Source organism: Diabrotica virgifera, chromosome 3 (genome assembly GCF_917563875.1).
Source record: "Diabrotica virgifera virgifera chromosome 3, PGI_DIABVI_V3a".
Taxonomy (NCBI): Eukaryota; Metazoa; Arthropoda; class Insecta; order Coleoptera; family Chrysomelidae; genus Diabrotica; species Diabrotica virgifera.
The window spans coordinates 123,530,520-123,550,950 of NC_065445.1; the positions used below are offsets into that span (position 1 = coordinate 123,530,520).

General features: G+C 34.4%; 1 protein-coding gene across 1 annotated transcript in view; it reads left to right on the plus strand.

Moving 5' to 3' along the window:
• The window catches only part of LOC114343977 (uncharacterized), a 215,653-nt gene that overhangs the window by 185,025 nt on the left and 10,197 nt on the right, over positions 1 to 20,431 (plus strand). Inside the window, exons 15-16 of the mRNA XM_050645488.1 lie at positions 16,880 to 19,253; positions 19,614 to 19,817. Of these exons, the coding sequence (XP_050501445.1) occupies positions 16,880 to 19,253; positions 19,614 to 19,817 (2,578 nt within the window). The remainder of the gene's footprint in view (positions 1 to 16,879; positions 19,254 to 19,613; positions 19,818 to 20,431) is intronic.

Below are 20,431 nucleotides of genomic sequence, written 5' to 3' on the forward strand. Positions count from 1 at the left end.
ACAATGAACATCCTGGTTGAAGGATCTCAGACCCTTATTCAACACAAGATCTGTGCAAGAGACCTAATCTAAGGCTCATTCTCTCCATAAAGACTTATATTTTATCACTATAGTGTAAAACAAAACCTAAAACCTAAATGGACCAAAATTACTACTAGCATACGCAGACGACATTGTCATTGTGGGAAACAGTCACCAAGTGAAAGCGACTTTCAACAAATTGGATAATAGACGTAGAATAAAAAAAACTGGTCTAATGGTCAATGAAGAGAAAACCAAATATATGTGAATTAACACACAAATGAGACGAGATAGAATAGGGCAAAATGTCATAATAGATCCATATGATTTTAAAAGGGTAGACAGTACCGCAGATAACGATATCACGGAAGAGATATAAGGGAAAATCCAGGCAGCAAATAGATGTGTGTATAGCCTCCACAACACTCGTAAATCTAAAAGCCTGATACGAACGTTAAAAATAAGGGTATAAAGGACAGTGATTTGACCGGTGCTCATATATGGGTGTGACATGTGGACGCTGACAAAGGCAATGGAAAGAAAACTCCGGTGTTTTGAGAGAAAAATCCTCAGGAGAATCTTTGGACCTTATGACGACCCTATTACTAACCAATACCGAATAAGAACAAATGCCGAGGTCAAACAGATGTATAGGGCTAGCGACGTAGTCCAACAGATTGAATCCCAACGTCTGAGATGGGCAGGTCATATCCATAGATCCCCTAAAAACTAGCTTCGCCTTGCGAAGCTAATCTAGGAGGAAACCTCGACAGAAAGAAAGCCCTTAGGGTAAGAACAGAACAAGTGGGTCGAGGTGGAGGTGTAGGTCCCGGTGGATGATACAAGTCGCGGTCGATGTCGACAGCACGTAGTAAGGAGGTCACCTGCGCCGTCAGTCGAGCTTGAACCACTATCAAGTGAAGTAGTTTAATGAAATTTGAATGACAAAAGGACTGTGTTTTTGCGATGTTGTGTCACTCAAGTGATGATAGTGATAAAATGTCAGCTGTAAATAATCGGATCCTCCTTCATATTTCAAAAATTTACTGAATTTAATTACTTTAGAAATTCAAAAATAAACTGAATACGAAAAGGGGATTATATTATAAAAAGTATCAACTCAGATAGCGCAGGTAATGACAACTTGGTTTCGAATTGACCAATCACAGGGAAGCATCCTTGTAGGCCGCGCAGTAGACATCCATGTAAAACAAACTCATTCTATTTTCAAAAGCATCGATGTAAACCTCCTGGATGGCATCGCGCTAAACCTCCACCGCGACTTACCTGCTCTGTTTTCTTCCATTCACTACAATGTGTTTACATGGATATCGACATCGACCGCGACCTCCACCTCCACCGCGACCCACTTGTTCTGTTCGTACCCTTAGGACGTCGACGAATGCGATAGTGAGATAACATATGGTCAGATTTAAGAATAATGGGGTTACCCACTGACCCAACTATCATGGACGATCGTTCGAGATGGAAGCGAGTTGTACAGTCAGTCAAGACCCACCCCGAGTTGTAGTGCTACGAGAAGAATAAGAAAACCTAAAATTGTTTTACCCCTTATTTACTACAGTAAAAATATCATTAATTTTATAAGTTTCATCTTCTATCGAAGTCTGGTCATCATCGTGGCTATACGGATCTGGCTGACGTTAGCCCTAAATGCGCTACTGTCTTCAAACCATTCCCATTCTTAAGCCCATATTCTTCCCATTTCGCTTTCCTTAAATTTTGCCTTGCATTATGTATTCAAGTATGTACTTAAATCTTCATCTTTTGATAGTCAATATTATTTCTGCTTCATTTCCTATCCTTCTAGTTACTTCTAAGTTTGGCACTCTTTGAATCCATATTTGTAGGATTCTTCTGTAACACCAAAATTCTGAGGCAATTTATTAATATGTACATACTTGTATTAATATCAACGCCTCCATATCGTAAAGAATAGTTGGGAAAAAGTAACACTGAAGTATCGTTAGACGTAGTTCTAACCTTATATTACGCCAGTCAGTGAGAGCAAGAACAGGAGATTACCTCCGAATTTTGGGAATAGCTTCTACTTATCTCCTAATTCAAAGTGTACCCTATATACTATGGCGATTTTATCTTGGGGGCGGTTCCAACCACTTCTCGGGTGTGGAAAATTTTTTGGTTAAAATAGCTACGGAAGTGGCTAGAAAACCTAATTCTAAGCAAAAACTATAATTTTTTTTTTCAAAACTCAATACTTTTTGAGATATTCGTAGTTGAAAATTGGCCATTTTCATTGAAACATAACACCTCTTCGAGCGGTTTTTGCGAATACCTGAAAAACTATGCATATAACTAAAAAGACTATATACAACATTTTTGTAGCTTATAAAAAAATAAAGAGGCTCGTTCCTTCATAAATCTTCTAGTTATAATACAAAAAGAGATATGGTATTTGAAAAGGGTTCGTTTTTTTGGTGCATGCTCAAATCGGTGTATTCAACTTACAACGAAATAACAGAGAAACGGTAGATTTTAGGTGTATGCTACCTATACCTTTTGTAGTGCTTGAAAAGACCTTTAAGGGCCAATTTCTCATATCGAGTTCAACTCCAGTTTAACCTGAACTGCTAGTAAACGTCAGTTTAAAGTCAAAATCGTCTTTCTCAATTCACGTTCAACCGATGGCAGTTTAAACTTGAACGATGCTTGAACGGTGGAATTCGGCCGTTCAAAGATTTCAGAACTCAGTTCAGATGATTCCATGGACTACGCATGCGTTGTATTAACACGAAACGCTGTCATAATATAAATATATCCTATTTTATTATATTAAGCCTAACGATAAACGATAACATTATTTTTGTTTTTATAATATTTATTTATAATTATTAAAATGACTATTTGACTATAAATACTTAAATTTAACTTTATTCAAAAACAGCATAAAAATGGTAGTTCAAAATGGCGACAGTTTTTTACCTTTGCCATCTATTGGCATTTCTCGAAAGCTGTAGAACGAGCGCTGACATGAACGCGCAATGAGAAATGCATTTCAAACAAAACCACAGATCACGGGTGAACCTGGTTCAACTGAACCATAGATTAACGCAGGTATGAGAAATCGACCCTAAAAGGAGCAATATTAAATGTCGATTACATTCAAACTAAGCGAGATATGCTGCAAAAAAATTGATGACTAATGTATTTTAAGAAAAAATGAGAAGTATATTTAACCCTCCCATCCACCAGAATTTAAGTGCATCGTTTTCCTTCTACAATACCTTTTATTATAGTGTTATTTGTATGTTCAAAAAGTTGGACGGGTTTAAAATGAATGGTTTTTGAAAAAAAAAAATAAGATCAAATTATAGGGCGCATTTTTAAGTTTTCTTAAAAATCTTCCTTTTTCTCCATGTAACTTGAAAATGATAAGAGATACAGTAAATAAAAGCAAAAACAAAGTTTTTATCTAAAAAATTCCTACATTTTTGTGTGGTATCTTTTTTATGTCTCTTATCATTTTCGAGTTACGTGGAGAAAAAGAAGATTTTTAAGAAAATTTAAAAATGCGCTCTACAATTTGATCTTATTTTTTTTTAAAAACCATTCATTTTAAACCCGTCCAACTTTTTGAACACAGAAATACGACTATAATAAAAGGTATTGTAGAAGGAAAACGATGCATTTAAATTCGGGTGGATGAGGGGTTAAATATATTTCTCATTTTTTCTTAAAATACATTAGTCATCAATTTTTTTTTTTGAAGCATATCTCGCTTAGTTTGAATGTAATTAACATTTAATATTGCTCATTTTAATGATCTTTTCAAGCACTATAAAAGGTATTGGTAGCATAATACACCTAAAATCGACCGTTTCACTGTTATTTTAAGTTGAATACACCGATTTGAGCATGCACCAAAAAACAAACTCTTCACCTACCATATCTCTTTTTTTATTATAACTAGAAGATTTATGAAGGAACGAACCTTTGTTTTTTTTTATAAGCTACAAAAATGTTTTATATAGTTTTTTTTGTTAGATGCGTAGTTTTTAAGGTATTCGCAAAAAACCGTTCAGAAAGGTGTTATGTTTCAATGAAAATAACCACTTTTCAACCACGAATAACTCAAAAAGTGTTGAGTTTTAAAAAAAATTATAGAACAGTTTTTGCTTAGAATTAGTTTCTTTAGCCAGTTATTAGAATTAGTTATTGGGGCCAAAAAATTTTTAACCCCCTTGAAGGGGTGGGTAGAATTTGTTTCTTGAGCTATTCCCTACTTACTGTGAAAATATCAAGTAAATCGATTTAGTAGGATGGAATTCGGAGCCAAATACCCTCGTTGACTGTCCTATATACCGAAAACCTAGAAACTTATAAAGCGGGCTCCACACTCTCGGCGAAGTTACTTCGCCAAAGTTGACCGAAGTCCGAAGTACCTCTCTACTCACTTGTTCTACTTCGCGAGGAACACATTCAAGCGGTGCGATACCAACAAAGATCCCTTTGACTCGGACGCGCCAGACCGACAGAGAATGGAAGTAGAACGAAGTGAGACAAAGTTACACAAGGTGGCCGTCTACACTCTCTTACTTGTTGAACCTCGATCGACTTCTGTGAGAGTGTGGAGCTCACAAAAAGTTTAATGATGCATGATGCACATGCTATTTCAGTACTTGTTTTGATATCTTTGGTTTGGTCTATATTTGATTGTATCTACGTTCCCAAGTATTTGTAGGTATTCACGCTGCCAGTTAAAATATTTTCAATAATCAGGTAGTGTTTTCAACTCCTGATTAAGTCATGGCTATGCACTTAGTTTTCTTCAAATTGATCTTATGCGCCCATTAGTGATACATTAATTAATACTTTGTATTATGTTCTGTAAACCATTGCTGTTTTCCAAAATATCTAGTAGTTTCCGCAAATTTCAATTAAGCCAACAAATAACGCTACCTAAGGGATCATAGTACAAGCCATGAAGTTATTTATTTTTATAGTGAAAGTTACGACTAAATGTGAACCCATTTGAAACACATGTTAGAAAAACATGTATTTTTCAAATCATAAGTTGCATCCCTTTTTACGTCGCAAAAGTGCCCTTAACATCATTTTACGTGCCCTCCGAAACACTCAGTTAACTTAGAAATTGCAAAATTTGTCAGGGGTCACTTACGCTACGACCGAAACCTTCAGAACACAACTTTATCCCGACGAGTAGGATACGATTTTTTTTCAATCACCATTTTATTTATAATCAAAATTCGGAGTTCGGATACATCTCATTTTTTGCGGAAATGACCATAATATGTGTAAAAAGTAGAAAGCTAAATGTCTAAACCAAGCTTTATAAAATTATCGGCTCAAGAAATATAAAATTGTATTTAAATTATAAAATCAAAATTATTTACTTTTTTCTTGTTTATCTGTAATTTTCTTCTTGTACTGCAATCAAAATATTTTATTAAGAAAAGTTGTGCAGATTTCTATTACGAATATTTTGGTACCAAATTTGCTCATTAACCAACGAGTCGTAGTCATCGTTTTGGGGATTGCCGCTCGCGTATTATGGTTATCTTTATTGGGGTTTCAGTAGATCTTGGCATACCTCTTTTTATTACGTGCATTGTATTTAATTTCTAAAAAGCACCCTCTTCCACATATAATAAATACATATTTACATGAAATGGTCAAATGTTTTTCACTTTATACCCCTTATAATAAAGGGTGTTTAAATTGATTAGTCATCGAGAACAAAATGGTCAACATAGTTGTACGTCTGGGAAATATATATGTATAGTTGACCCTGACACCTATTAGTTTTAGTGATATTTTAGTAAGAATGCATTGCATGCGGTGCATAGTTTCATCATTGGTCCGTATTAATTGAATTATCGGCTTCTATATTAGAATATATTTGACACACACCCTAGATTAAAGCATTTAAATTAAGTAAACCATTTAGCACTGCGTGAAATGATTAATAAACTACTCTTAAATAAATGCAATTAAAAAAACAATGCACTGTGTACAATTCATTTTCGAAAATATTGTCTAAAAAGGGATGACATGTCAAAGGAGTGTTACAGATATGGAAAACGTTTTAAAATGTTGATCATTTAGAAAATCGCTATTTTTTCATAAGAGCTTTTTGTTTTTTATTTTTTTTTTGTAACAAGTTGTACACATCAAACAGGACATAATGTATACTGTTACAGCAGTAAACAGAAATTGGCACCCTTTGTCATTGACTGACATATTCCATATAACCATTATTCGCAGGAAAAATACCCTTTTATGTGTGTTTCATTTTGATGTCTACAATTTGTTGATAGTATTTCCATTTTTTTTATTTTTAACATGTTTTTTATTTTGTGTGTGCATTTTTATTTTTGACTTTACATAAGTTGTAAATTTAAAGCAACATTTTGAATAACTAATCTGTTAGATGTAATTCAAGTTTATTGTAAATTAAACAACTAAAAAATAGAAATTTAAAGTTAACTTATCGGCAAATTCACATTTATCCATTCCCTTATAATCTACATTCATGAATCATTTCTGTAATTTAATTGTCTTTCTTTTCATTATGTGCTTTTACGGAACCTATTTTTATTTGTTATTCCATTTTTAGACTTTTTTCATGTTTCTACTCCATGCAGTGTAAGTGTAAAACTAAACATGAGCTAACTGAATCAAAATATCGACAAATGAACTAGAGATGAGAACAACTTCAGGCTCTTTTTTGCCAAGTTGCAAAATAGGTACTGATATATTTTGTATACATTTAAGATAAATGAATGAATTGAAAAGAAAAATAAAAAAATTGTTAAACATTTAATTTCTAGCTGAGTGCTTTCGGCTTACAAAGAAAGCTATCTTCAGAATTATGGCAGAAATTCCACAGTTCCATAGAAAGTGGAACAAAATTTTTTCTCAAAATTTAAAAAGTTTTCAAAAAAAAACATCAAAAGGTCGACACATTAAGAAACAACAAAAAACCATATTACAAACAAAACCAAAGTAATAACATATTTCCCTAACAGAGAGCCTAAGCTAAAAACACAGCTGAAAACTAAGCGAAGAACTACAATTTTGAGATAGTGATCAGATTCGTGTAAACATCTAGCTTTTCCAGTTACTGGTGACTAGTAGTGACTGGGGTTACTGTAGGGTAACCAAACATCGAAAGAAAGCCAAAAACCAAACTCTCCATTTATGACCCCCATTCTTCCCTATGCTAACATATGAGTCAGCAACATGGACTATTTCCAGAACAGATGCAAATCATCTACTCTACTTCGATCGAAGCATTTAAAGAAGTATAATTTGTGCAATATTTTGCAACGCTTTAAAAAAGGTGATATAAACTGGAGGTCTATAGAAAGATATATCGAATATATTTGATGTCCTCCCTAAAAATAAATAGGCTTGGAGGGACAATAGTAATAATGTCGAAAAAGATTTAAAAGTATAAGCATTGCAGATTTAATGAAGTATGTATAGCCGTGGTAATATATATTCTACAACGGCCCATAAAGGTGGCAAAATTTGATCCCTTCTTAGCCATTACAAAATACCTTCATACTTGAAAACGATCTTGGTAATGTACCGTGATGAACCTGTAATTAATAGAGCAAAGCGCCTTTTCGAAACTCTCTCATGAAAGAAGGAAATCAATAAAGCTCAGTAGCAAATAATATTCCCACTATCGCCACAAAACTCATCTTTTTTTAGTTTATTTTCTCCGTTCAAATGCATCATCATTCTTTTGGACATTGAATCTGTCCATTTAATTAGAAGACAGTTTGAAACTCGAAATTCGACTACGTTTATCAAAACGCTACGTCTGATCGACTCTTCTGTATGCTGTAGAGACGTGGACCCTTAAAACATCAATCGTAGATAAGACAAAGACCTCAAACAAAGAAGTGCTGCATAGAATAGGCAAGGAACAAGAACTTTTCAACACAGTGAAATTCAGAAAAACATGATACTTAGGCCACATACCGAGAAATAATAAGTAACAATAAGCTCTACTAATAGTGAAAGGATAGATCGAGGGAAAGAGTTGACTAGGAAGGCAAAGACTATCATGGCTAAGGAACATCAGAAATTTTGGACAGGACAGGGCTAAATTTTGAACAGCTGAAGACAGAGAAGAGTTTTGCAATTGTAGCAGCCAACCTCCATTGAGGAGAGGCCACTTCAGAAGAAGAAGAATTAGAAGGCAATTAATCAATTTTGTTATTAAAATTGTTCCAGCTGTGATTATAGAAGATAGATGTATTTGTAGTCCAAGAGGCAGCTCTGAAAAATTTCTCTGAATTTACTAAAGCTAGTTGTTTCACAGTTGATTACTGTGGTTTTCCTAGAGAAACATACTGCGGTCGGTCAAGCGAAACGTAGAACAGGGGTTACTGAGAGGGTATCAAAGTTGCTTACCTGCGGAGGTAATTAAATCCAATTACTAAATCTGAAAATCAGTACACACATTCTAAATTGAATATAAATAAAAGTTATTATTGTCGGTCAGCTGTATGACGGGACAGAGCCGGTCGGTCGGCCCCAATGTAGGGTTATTCACTATATTTAGACCCCCTCTAATAAACTGCTTTATTTATAGAATTAAAAAATTTGTAAAACACAAAACTTATTAAATTTTTAAATCATGATCTTTGACATATATATCGTACTAGTGATGTCATCCATCTGGACGTGATAACGTAATCGACTATTTTTTTAATGAGAATAGGAGTCGTGTGCTAGCTCATTTGAAAGGTTATTCAATTCCCTATTCAGTAATGTAAACATTAACATGATTGTATACAGGGCTTCCAAAATTTTTTTTAATTAAATTAATTGTTTAATTAGTAATTAAAAAAAATTTGGACACCCTGTATAAATAATGATCTTAATGTTTATATTACTGCATAGAGAATTGAATAACCTTTCAAATAAGCTAGCACACGACCCCTATTCTCATTTAAAAAAATAGTCGATTACGTCATCACGCCCAGATGGATGACGTCACTAGTGCGATATATATGTCAAAAAGTCATAATTAAAAAATCGAATAACTTTTGTATTTTACATTTTTTTTTCTAATTCTATAAATAAAGCAGTTTTCAACGGGTCAAAATATAGTGAATAACCCTGTACATTCATTGGGGCCGACCGACCGGCTCTGTCCCATCATACAGCTGACCGACTATAATAACTTTTATTTATATTCAATTTAGAATGTGTGTACTGATTTCCAGCCTTAGTAAATGGATTTAATTACTTCCGCAGGTAAGCAACTTTGACAAGTTGTCAGTACCACCTGTTCCACGTTTCGCTTGACCGACCGCAGTATGTTTCTCTGCACAATCACGGTAATAAACTGTGAAAAAACTAGCTTTAGTAAATTCAGAGAGATTTTTCGGCGCTGCCTCTCCGTCTATTGTCAGAAATAAAATAATGCAGAACATATAAAATAAAGACGAAATAATGTACCTACACCCATGCCTGCATACTTTACTTATCATCTTTTGCTTATATACTGATTTTCAAGTTTCATCTTGTCTTTGATATCACTTGTTTTATTCTTCCTTTCCATATTTATACCAAAATATTTTTTGAGCCGTATAATAATGAATTTAACAACTACGAGTATACATGCTATTAAAGCATATCAATATATACGTTTTGATTTAGTATCAAAATTAAAGTGTTTGCTAAACAACTTATGGAAGTCGGTATGTTGTGTGTATGTCTGGTTTTTATTTTTTACTAATTTTCGTTGTTTGTGTTTTCTTTTTATTTCAAGCTGCAGCAGATGTTTTGTGCCAAAAATTCATTAATTTGTAAAGGTAGGTTTTAGATATTTTTTGCAAGTTTTCTGTAACAAAAATAGCATGTAAACTTTAATTAAGATTTTTATAAAAGTTTGGCAGATGGTTTTCCGACTTAGTTTTTGGCAACGTGCTGTTATCAAGATAAATGGAGATATACTAAATCATGTTTTAACAATTCTATTATTTGAAAAGCTGTAACATATTTTCAATTCGACGGAATATATTTTTAGCAAAATTGTAACATACAAATGTGTATTTTGGAATACATAATGCATAATATAAAATACAGTGATGAGCACGCTAATAACCGGCAAAATAGCGCAAAAAGTGGAAAACATAATACAATGCGAAACAAAAAAAAAGAAACTAGTGGAGGTGGAAATGATTGTTATAAACGTATAAATTAACATTACATAGTTTCTCACCTTTAGACGTCTGTGACAGGAGTATTTTATAAAATTCTACTGTCACAGTGACAGTTGTCATACTTCTCTGATACGTCTAAATGTGGGAAACTATAGTCCGTCCGCTCTAACTTTTCCCATGCGTCACGACTTATTTTTAAACAAATTAAGTCAAAACCTAAAGTGAAACGAACGTCGATGTGTGTAGTATATAGTATACAGTATACAAAATGTATACCCACATTGACGTTCGTTTCACTTTAGGTTTTGACTTAATTTGTTTGAAAATAAGTCGTGACGCATGGGAAAAGTTAGAGCGGACGGACAATATGTAATGTAATGTTAATTTATACGTTTATATAACGATCATTTCCATCTCCACTAGTTTCATCTCTTTTTGTTTCGCAATATGTATTATGTTTTCCATCTACAACTTTATTTATAAAACATATTCAAAATTTATAATAAAATCAGGTTATAAGGTTCTTGATCTCCTAAGTGGAGCATAGAGCTTCAGTCAAAACGCGCCATCGAGTTCTATTTTGCCCTAAAGTTTTCACTTCATTCCACGACTTTCCTTGACCTTTCATCTAGTCCATGATTGATCTTCTCAAAGTTTGTGCTGGGTAATCTCTTTTTCTTTTTCCTTGGGGATTCCACTCTAAGACAGTCTTTACAATGCTAGAGCTAACAATAAAACACTGAAAACGTTTGTTTTCTATACTTCCACAACATTTATTACAACTATGTGACTACAGCTGTTTCAGAAGAGTGCCTTTCTCAAGTGATTTAAATTACTATGGGTTTGTCTTTTTAAAGTCTTTAACTGAAGAGGTTGAGGAGTGGAAAGCTGTTTGTCTCGAGTTGGTCATTTAGAATTATATCTGTATTTTTCAATTTAATAATTTCCATAGATTCTAATAAAGATAGCTTAAGGCCTTTATTTTGAATATGCAGAATTTGAAACTGTTCATTAAAAGAATGATTATGATCTAGAAGGTGAAGTGCGTATGTAGAAGTGTCTGTTTTTCTATTGTTGAAAGCCCTTTTGTGTTCTGCTATCCATTTGTCAAAGGTCCTGCCAGTTTGACCGATGTAAGTTTTCGGACAGTCACCACAAGTTTGTAAACACCACTCTGTAGTTCTTTTCTCTTTCGGTTCTTATTGTTCTTAATATATTTGCTTAAGTTGTTATTAGTTCTGAAAGCTGGTGTTATTCCTTTCTTTTTTATGTATCTGGCTATTTTTGTTGTTATCTTGCCAGTATATGTGATAGAGAAAAAGGTACTGGGTTCTTTCTGTGGTGGTGGATAGACTAATTTCAGGGCTTTCTTATGGAGTTGTTGGTTTAAAATTCATAAGTAAACTCCTCATTTTGGTAAAAAAAAGAATGTGTGTACTTTGTACGCACGTAAGAAGTTCTACTTCTATTATATGATTTCAACGAAATCAATATACTTTAAACAGTTTCTCTACTACTTTCCAAAAATTTTTATTAAAACAATACCAAAAATTAAAAAAATAAAAGAATACAACACACACACACACACAAACACATTGAAAAATGCCACAAATGATTTCTGAACAATAGTTGTTGCCAAAAATTTTAATCAAATACGTATTTTCTGAAAAAAATTATATAATAATATATACTTACAATCATAAAATACTATAAAAAAAAATAAAAAAATAACAACTTGCTTGGGGCTTGAAAGTCGGAGCTTGGGGCTTTCGCCGTACGAAAGTCGAAGCGATTTCCCACTGCACCACATTCACGTATACGTCATGTGGGAATATACACAAACTAAACGTTTACACCATAAACTTTTTGACAATTTGTTTATTTGTATGAATTTAATCAAATTATTAGTTTGATTTTTGTCGAATTAAAATACAACAAAATATAGAGTAAGAAAACGATATATTAGATGAAGATTTGTAGAAAGTTTGTTCGTAATCAGATTATGTAAATTAAAGCTACTAATAGGTAACTACATTATTTTTTTTTTACATGTTCCAAATAGATAGGTATGAAGATAATTTTTTATTGGAATACAACTGAAACATTTAGAATTACGTACCTGCGGCTTTTCAAAACTATTTAAAAAGTCACTATAATTATAAATTTGATTTTATTTCTGTCCTCACAACAATAAAAACTAATATATACAATATTTTTGTTTACCGATAACCTCCATATTGAACAATTATTGACAGATCATTTCAACACCCAATCAGAGCCCGTATAACGACTAATACCATACTGTCGGTGTGCGCATGCGCACAGATTAATAAAATTTCACCCTCAATGAAATCGCGCCTAAAGAAGTATAACTTCAAAAAAACTCCATAAGAAAGCCCTGAAATTAGTCTATCCACCACCACAGAAAGAACCCAGTACCTTCTGCTCTATCACATATACTGGCAAGATAACAACAAAAATAGCCAGATACATAAAAAAGAAAGGAATAACACCAGCTTTCAGAACTAATAACAGCTTAAGCAAATATATTAAGAACAATAAGAGCCGAAAGAGAAAACAACTACAGAGTGGTGTTTACAAACTAACTTGTGGTGACTGTCTGAAAACTTACATCGGTCAAACTGGCAGGACCTTTGACAAACGGATAGCAGAACACAAAAGGGCTTTCAACAATAGAAAAACAGACACTTCTACATACGCACTTCACCTTCTAGATCATAATCATTCTTTTAATGAACAGTTTCAAATTCTGCATATTCAAAATAAAGGCCTTAAGCTATCTTTATTAGAATCTATGGAAATTAATAAACTGAAAAATACAGATATAATTCTGAATGACCAACTCGCGACAAACAGCTCCCCACTCCTCAATCTCTTCAGTTAAAGACTTTAAAAAGACAAACCCGTAGTAATCTAAATCACTTGAGAAAGGCACTCTTCCGAAACAGCTGTAGTCACATAGTTGTAATAAATTTTGTGGAAGTATAGAAAACAAACGTTTTCAGTGTTTTATTGTTAGTTAAAATGAACTTCCATCAAGTAACGGTCGAATCCATCAATTAATACTGGAGCTATTTTTTAGAAAGTGTGCGGCCGATTCAACCCCACTTTCTGGACTTTATTTCATTTTCTTCCCTCTTTTGTTCGGTCAGGTGTGGCAGATATTCGTTTCTGATGATGTTTGGCCAGAAATGACGAACAATTTTTGTCCATCTTTGTCTTCGTAGACTGGCTAGACCTCCAAATAGGATTGAGCATGCTGAATTCTTGTTGAGCTTTTCGTATTTCATAAGAATATCGTCTTCTGTACCACCGCTTTCTGTTATGACACTTCCAAGATAATATGTAAAATTTTCCACATTTTCAATCTGCATGTTGTTAATAGTATGTAAATAGTATGTTGTTTCTTGCATTTATTCTTGTGGATTTGGTTTTATGAATATTGATTTTCAAACCTATTTTATTGGCTCCAGTAGAAAGTGTTTCCTTAGTCAGCCATATCTTGTCCTAAGACGAAGATATTATCGGCGTATTCTAGATCGCTTAGGCGTGTGGTTCACGCCCATTGCATACATCTTGTATCGGAGTCTATCTAGTTTGGAGAGAACATAGTTTACAGCTTTGTTAAAAAGAAACAGAGAAAGCACGCATCCTTGTCTGACTCCAATAGGTATGTTACATTCGTCACTGTTGATCCCATTGTGTATCATGCTGCATTTTTTGCAGGATGTTTTTAGCTCTAAATTTTTCCATACCGCAGTATGAGATAATCTTACAATGTTCGAACTGTTTTCGGACCATTTTTTTCGAACAGTTGGACTCAAAATCCTATTAGTGGACATAATTATTATTGCAACGTTTTGAAACCAATGCTTATATACATCTACCACATCATTATTGTGTGGTATACTATAATTATTGTGTGGTATAGTCCAAAAATTCTTAATACTGGTATTTCATTCCAATAGTCACAAGTGAGTGTAGGTTGGGTCAAGTTCATTATGCATGGGGCTTGCTTAACCATCCTTCCACTCGATCTAGGAGTGGCTCATCCCTAGGTTAAGGTTGTTCCTTCAGCCTAGCCTTTTTAACAAAGTATATTATAGCCTTAGTGTCGACAAAGAAATTAATGATATTGGGAGGGAAAACCTGGGCAGAAATAAAGGTCAGTGCAACGGATAGAACAGAATGGAGGCAGACAGTTGACGCCCTATGCTCCGCATGGAGTGGAGAGGAATAAGTAAGTGTTATAGCCTTAGGTGACACGCTTAGGAAGTCATAGAACTTGAGTTGATAATGCTTAAGATATATTGAGCCTTATCCTATCCAATATACCAGTGACACAGAACGTATTCCGCCGTCTCATGATCAGTCCGACAGAATCTGCAATTCGCACTTTCCGTTAATCCGTTTTTCATGTTCACGACACTGCAGAGAAAGCCACAAAGAGATGTCGACTGCTCAAACGTCTCACAGCAACAAAGTGGGGCGCCACGCAAGATGTCTTGGTAGCAACATACAAAACCTATGTCCTGCCGATATTAGAATATGGGAGTGAAGCTACAATAACTGCTAGTACAAACACCACCTCCAAGCTTGAAATCGCCCAGAACACTGCCCCTCGCGTCATCACCGGTGCTCCAAAGTCTACACCGATTACATATATCAATGGAAGCCCAGACCGGTATTGAACCAATACAATGCCGCAGAGAGCAACACGCGTTAACCTTCTGGGAAGGGCAAAAACAAATACTTCCACCAAAATGGGACGAATATAGACAAGCAGCCTCCGGTCTTAAGGGGATTGGTACGAACTTTCGGCTTCAATGCTATTTAAATGGGATTCATTTTTTTCGAATCCTGAGAAAACTAATAAGTATTTTTGAAAAATTTAAACGCAGAATGAAAGATTACGTTATTACCGATTGCCGAAAGACCCTGAAAACATCTATAATGTTTATTTTAATAAGTTACAGGGGTGAAAAACTAAGGGAAAATTTAGTGTGATTTTTAATTTCAAATATATCATTCAAAAGAAACTTTTTACTCATTCTAAGCGACTTTCGGCCCTCAGTAATAAATTAATCTTTCATTCTGCGTTTAAATTTTTCAAAAATACTTATTAGTTTTCTCAGGATTCGAAAAAAATGATTACATTTAAAATACATTGAAAATTTTGACAGGCGTCAAAATGTTCCTTTCCTCTTAAAACACAAACCACTCCGCTTACAGTAGCAAATCAAATCATGGAAAAATACCACATTGTTGCCAAAATACCAAAGAGTTGCCTTCTTCATCGACTGCAAGCCGCAATCCTCGCCCTGTCGACAAATCGATATACCGACTGTGCCAAAACAATATGTTGCCGCGTCCAGCTATCGAACTTGCTGGAAAAAAGGTGGCTGATTACTTTACAATGGATCCCTAGTCATGTCGGCGTTGAAGGGAATGAAGCGGCGGATGAACTGGCAAAAGAAGACACTACTCTTCCACAGCCCGCTAGCTTCCAATCGTACACATCAGCAAAGTCCACCATTAGATGAGGAATCAAAGTGAAGATAAAAGAGCAGCAAATACAAGCCGGTGCTGGAAAATCTTGGGCCCACCTAATAGAGTCACCAATCCCTCGCAACTTCCCGAGACCCATTAGTATAGCCGTGTTCAGAACAACTACCTGGGACATGACTACCTGGTCTCCCATCTACATCGCATCGGCGTTCGCGAAAATGACAACTGTCCACTTTGCAATCAGCCCCAGATGGATGCTGCTCATCTCCCAGTGTGCCCAGCCCTCAACAGGCCCACCCCAGGAGGATGAAGATCGCCTACGAGAAACGGCTCATCTATACTGGTCAGCGCGCCACCAAATAGCTAACATGCCAAGAGTGGGCGTTGGCTAGTAAGTAAGTAAGTTTTTGTTCATGTGGTCTTTAAGGCGACTGTGTCCTGTTAAAGAGATCTACGATAGTTGGTATATGATTCCTGTTCACGTTTAGTAGATCCTTGAATCTCTTCTTCGAAGTTTCATGTAATAATGCCTTCGAATGTTTGAGACCCGCTTTTTCGTGCCAGTAGTTAAGTTTTATCTATACCACTTAGTCGGTGGTTGTGCTTCTTACTATACCAACGAAAGGCTCCCCTACCAAGTATGTTCGCTTTTTCGTTCCCTTCAATACCATTGTATCCTGGCACCCAAAGTAGACTAACTTTGGACGCCTGGAACCTATTACTTTTTCTGATCCGAATAATCAGATTCTGAAGACACTTCCAAACTAACTTTGAGTCAATCCGATTCGATCACAATGTGTTGAAGAAAATGTTTAAACAAATTCTGACCAATTCTTGCTTGGGCGACAGTATTATTCTTTATTACAAGAACTTTATTCTTTATTTGAATCTTGTCAAAAGAAAGGTACAGCTGCTTGAATATAGTTGACAACAGTTTATTCTCTTACAAAAGTGACAGGCGTTTTGAAAAACTTAGCCTGTACTCTATTAGAAAACCATTAGTCAAATTTTTATTAATTTAATTATTTACTCCAATGTGGTTTTCAAAGTTGTATTATTCTTATGAACAAGAATTGTGTATATCAACTTTGAAACCACGTTTAATTTAGCACTAATTTAACAAATGCAACTGTTTTCAGATGAATCGAAGGACGAAAACCTCAATTTAGCAGATCTAGATTTAAAAAAATTAAAACTGTCCGATGAAGACGCTTTGGCACTATCATTTTTAACACCCGGCCTTTCAAAACGTATCCAAAAGCAGCTGCTTGCCCAACTAGCTCCGTCTGAAGCTCGAAAATTGCACAGAACAATGTCTTCATGCACGTCGGAAGAAAACAAAAATAGTCTAAACGGTAGATCCACTCTGCCTAGAAGATACTCCGTTGAAAATAACGCATTAAGAGAAAGCGTAGACGCTATTAAAGAAGAAAAAGTACAAAGGTCTTTCCTTCCCGTTAAAAGAGATGAGTATAGACCTTCAGAATTTAGTATTAGATCATCTAGTATAGGTGCTGAACCTAGATGCGATAATAGATTCCTTAGAAAACCTAGAGTGACCCACTCTGCATCTTTACGGGAACCTAGAATGTACGGCTCGAAGAGTGATCTACAAAGCCCAGATTCCAGTATCTCAGAAAGTATTTCTACTTCTTACAAAAATGACAGTTCAAAATGTATCTCGGATTCGTCAGTGTCTAGACCTTATTCGAAATATTCTTCAGAATCTTTGTACAGTAGATATTCACCGAATAATAAATCCTTGGAAGCCATGGATTCTAAGACTGATTTACAAAAACCGTCCTCTTCTAAGAAGGTTTCTAGATTTTTAAGGCCAGATTTCTTCGATGGACCCAAAGATGAAAATATTTACCTAAGAGACAAAAAAGAACGTGAAATGGAGACACAGAAAGTTTTGAAAGAGATCAGAGATAAAAGGAAAGGTAGATTGTATTCGAAAAGGGAAGGTTCGATCACAAGAGATAAATCTGAAGACGAGTCTCTTAGAGAGACTGATAACATATTAGATAAGGTATCTGATAGTATTAAAAATTTGGAAAACGCTAATAATAGTAATATTATTCACGATTATGTTAATGTTACCGGTGCTACTTCCAACTGTGATTTATTAAATGATAATGGGATTGACAAAACAGATAATGATAAAATTGTACACGACTACGTTAATGTTAAGACATCTAAGACACCTTTAAAAAAAGATAAGCCGTCTAGAATTGCAAGACCCAAGAGTTTTCCTATAGAAAATATTGTAAAAGAAAGCACTAAGGAAACGGTCACAAAAAACACCAGTAAAGAAAACGGTAAAGAAAACGGCAAAGAAAATGGTAAGGAAAAAGCTTCTCCTGAAAAGGAATCAAAATTAAGCCGATTAAGAAAGGGTTTCAGTAAAAAAGAAAAAACAAAAGAAGATAAAAACGAAACCAATAAAAGTATAAACGAAGAAGATAAAGTACAGAAAAACAAATTACTGCTTTCTTTGGAGAAGAAATTTGAAAAGTTTAGAGCCTCTAAAGATTCCCAAGTTCCACCAGAAAAGAAATCTGCTGTTGAAAGTACTATCAAAAGATTGCGTGAACAGAGTTTACCTCGAAATTTAGAGCATTGCACTGAATCAGGTTTGATAAAGAGAGCTGTATCAGTTGAAGATTTATCTGGTAGTAAACCTTTGCAAGCTTCAAGAAAATCTGTCACAAAAATCTTGGGACTCTTCAAAAAATACGAGGAGCAAGAAAAGAAAAAGACAGTAAAGAAACAAAAAAATAAAAACGACAAAAAGGACACTGAAAATCGTAAGGAAACTGTGATTAATAACGATCAAAATCAAAACGTCAATTCAAATAGTGATACTAGTCAAGTTGATAGTAAAAAGGAACGGCCTAAATCTCTTTTAATCGACAAAATGAAGCAGTTCCAGAACGGCACCACTACTAAAGAAACCAAACCAAAGTCTAAACTTCCCGTGAATTCTTACAGACGTAGCTTAAATTTGGATAATATGTCTGACGCCGTTAACAATAATAGTAGCAATAACGTCGAAAAACCTGACAGAAGAAACCTAAAGCTCGATTTTACCAAAATACAAAGTAGAAGTGAACCCGTTGTGATCAAAGAACCTGTTCCTAGTACCAGCGCACACGACGACAATTTCAACGAGAATAGGAACTCTCTAGCGATGACAGATGACAGTTCAACTGTACTATCACCTTCTGATGACTACCAGAGCTGTGATTCGTGGTCGGTAATGTCAGAATATCCGAATCTTAACGAGTTACATTCACCTATATCTCCGAATGGATATTTCTATTCAGGAGACGAGAATGAGTCTGTGATCGATAGAATTAGAAGAAAGAGTTTCTACACTAGGTTCAACGAGAAGAAGAAGATGAGGAAACCAAATAATTATAATTTAGATTATGGATATAAGAGTCCTACGGATTATAGTTCTCTAGATAGGAAGAATTATGACTACAGGTCATCTTCTATTACTCGTAGGTAAGTGTTAAATTATTTTATATTGTTCAAATTTATACCAAATCATAATTTATGTTAAATCATAATTAAATCACAGTAAAAAAATATTGAAATAGATAAAAGATCAATTTTACTAAAAGAACATTGATTCTTGCTGATATGCTGATCCAATACGATTTTTTAAATTTATTGTAACAGTACTTACACAAACTTACTGTCCATTTGTCTGTTTATAAAGGAGTTTTCAATTAACTATTTTTACAGTATGTATATCAAAGTTCCTATATATAAACAAGAAAAAATAAAAAAACGACAAAAATTATTGTAAAAATACTTTATTTCTTTCTACTTTCATTTTAATCTTCAACGTATTTTTTGTAGGCCTAGTTATATTGCCACTGCTCAAGAACCAGCTAGAACATATAGACCTTATTCTAGAAGCTCCTCGTTGTTAAATGATTACGTCAATGTGCCCAATCGCTATCAGACTTATAGTTCCAAAATTGGTAGACCTATTTCCTCAATGTACTCCGATTCTGAAGATAATACCATTGATGATTTGTTGACAACTGCTAAACCTAGAAAGTAAGTAGATCTGAAGATATGTATATTGTAGATCTCAAAGGGGTATTTTGACTCATTTCACATTGCGACCTCATAAATATGTCTTTGGTGTATACTCTACACATATATTTTAGTCCAAAAATGTAGACTTCGAAGGAAGTCTATTATTTGTGACGTAACTTCTTTTTTATCTGATTGGGATCTAAAAAGACCTATTCCAAGTATTGAAGCTGTGGGCGAATAACCATTCTGTAGAAAGAAAATACTTTCGGTCGTTGCTCTGTAAATTGCGCAAGATTTGTACCTACTCTTGATTCAACACAATAGTTTCAACGGTTTTCATGAAAAACGCTTTAAACAGTTTGGACTGTCAGAAGGGGTTTTAAAATATTTTATTTAGTTCATAGAGCGCCAAATATACTCGCATTAGAATTCGAAATATTTTTATGTAAAATATACTTACCTACCTACATATAAATAAAACTCACAATTAACAATAATCTATTTTTTCAAATTTCGTCCATTACACAAAAATATAATAAAAACTATAAATAAACACTACTTTCCTATGAAACAACAATAACGAATTCTTAAAATAATACACTACTGCACTGAACAGATATTGATAAAGATAG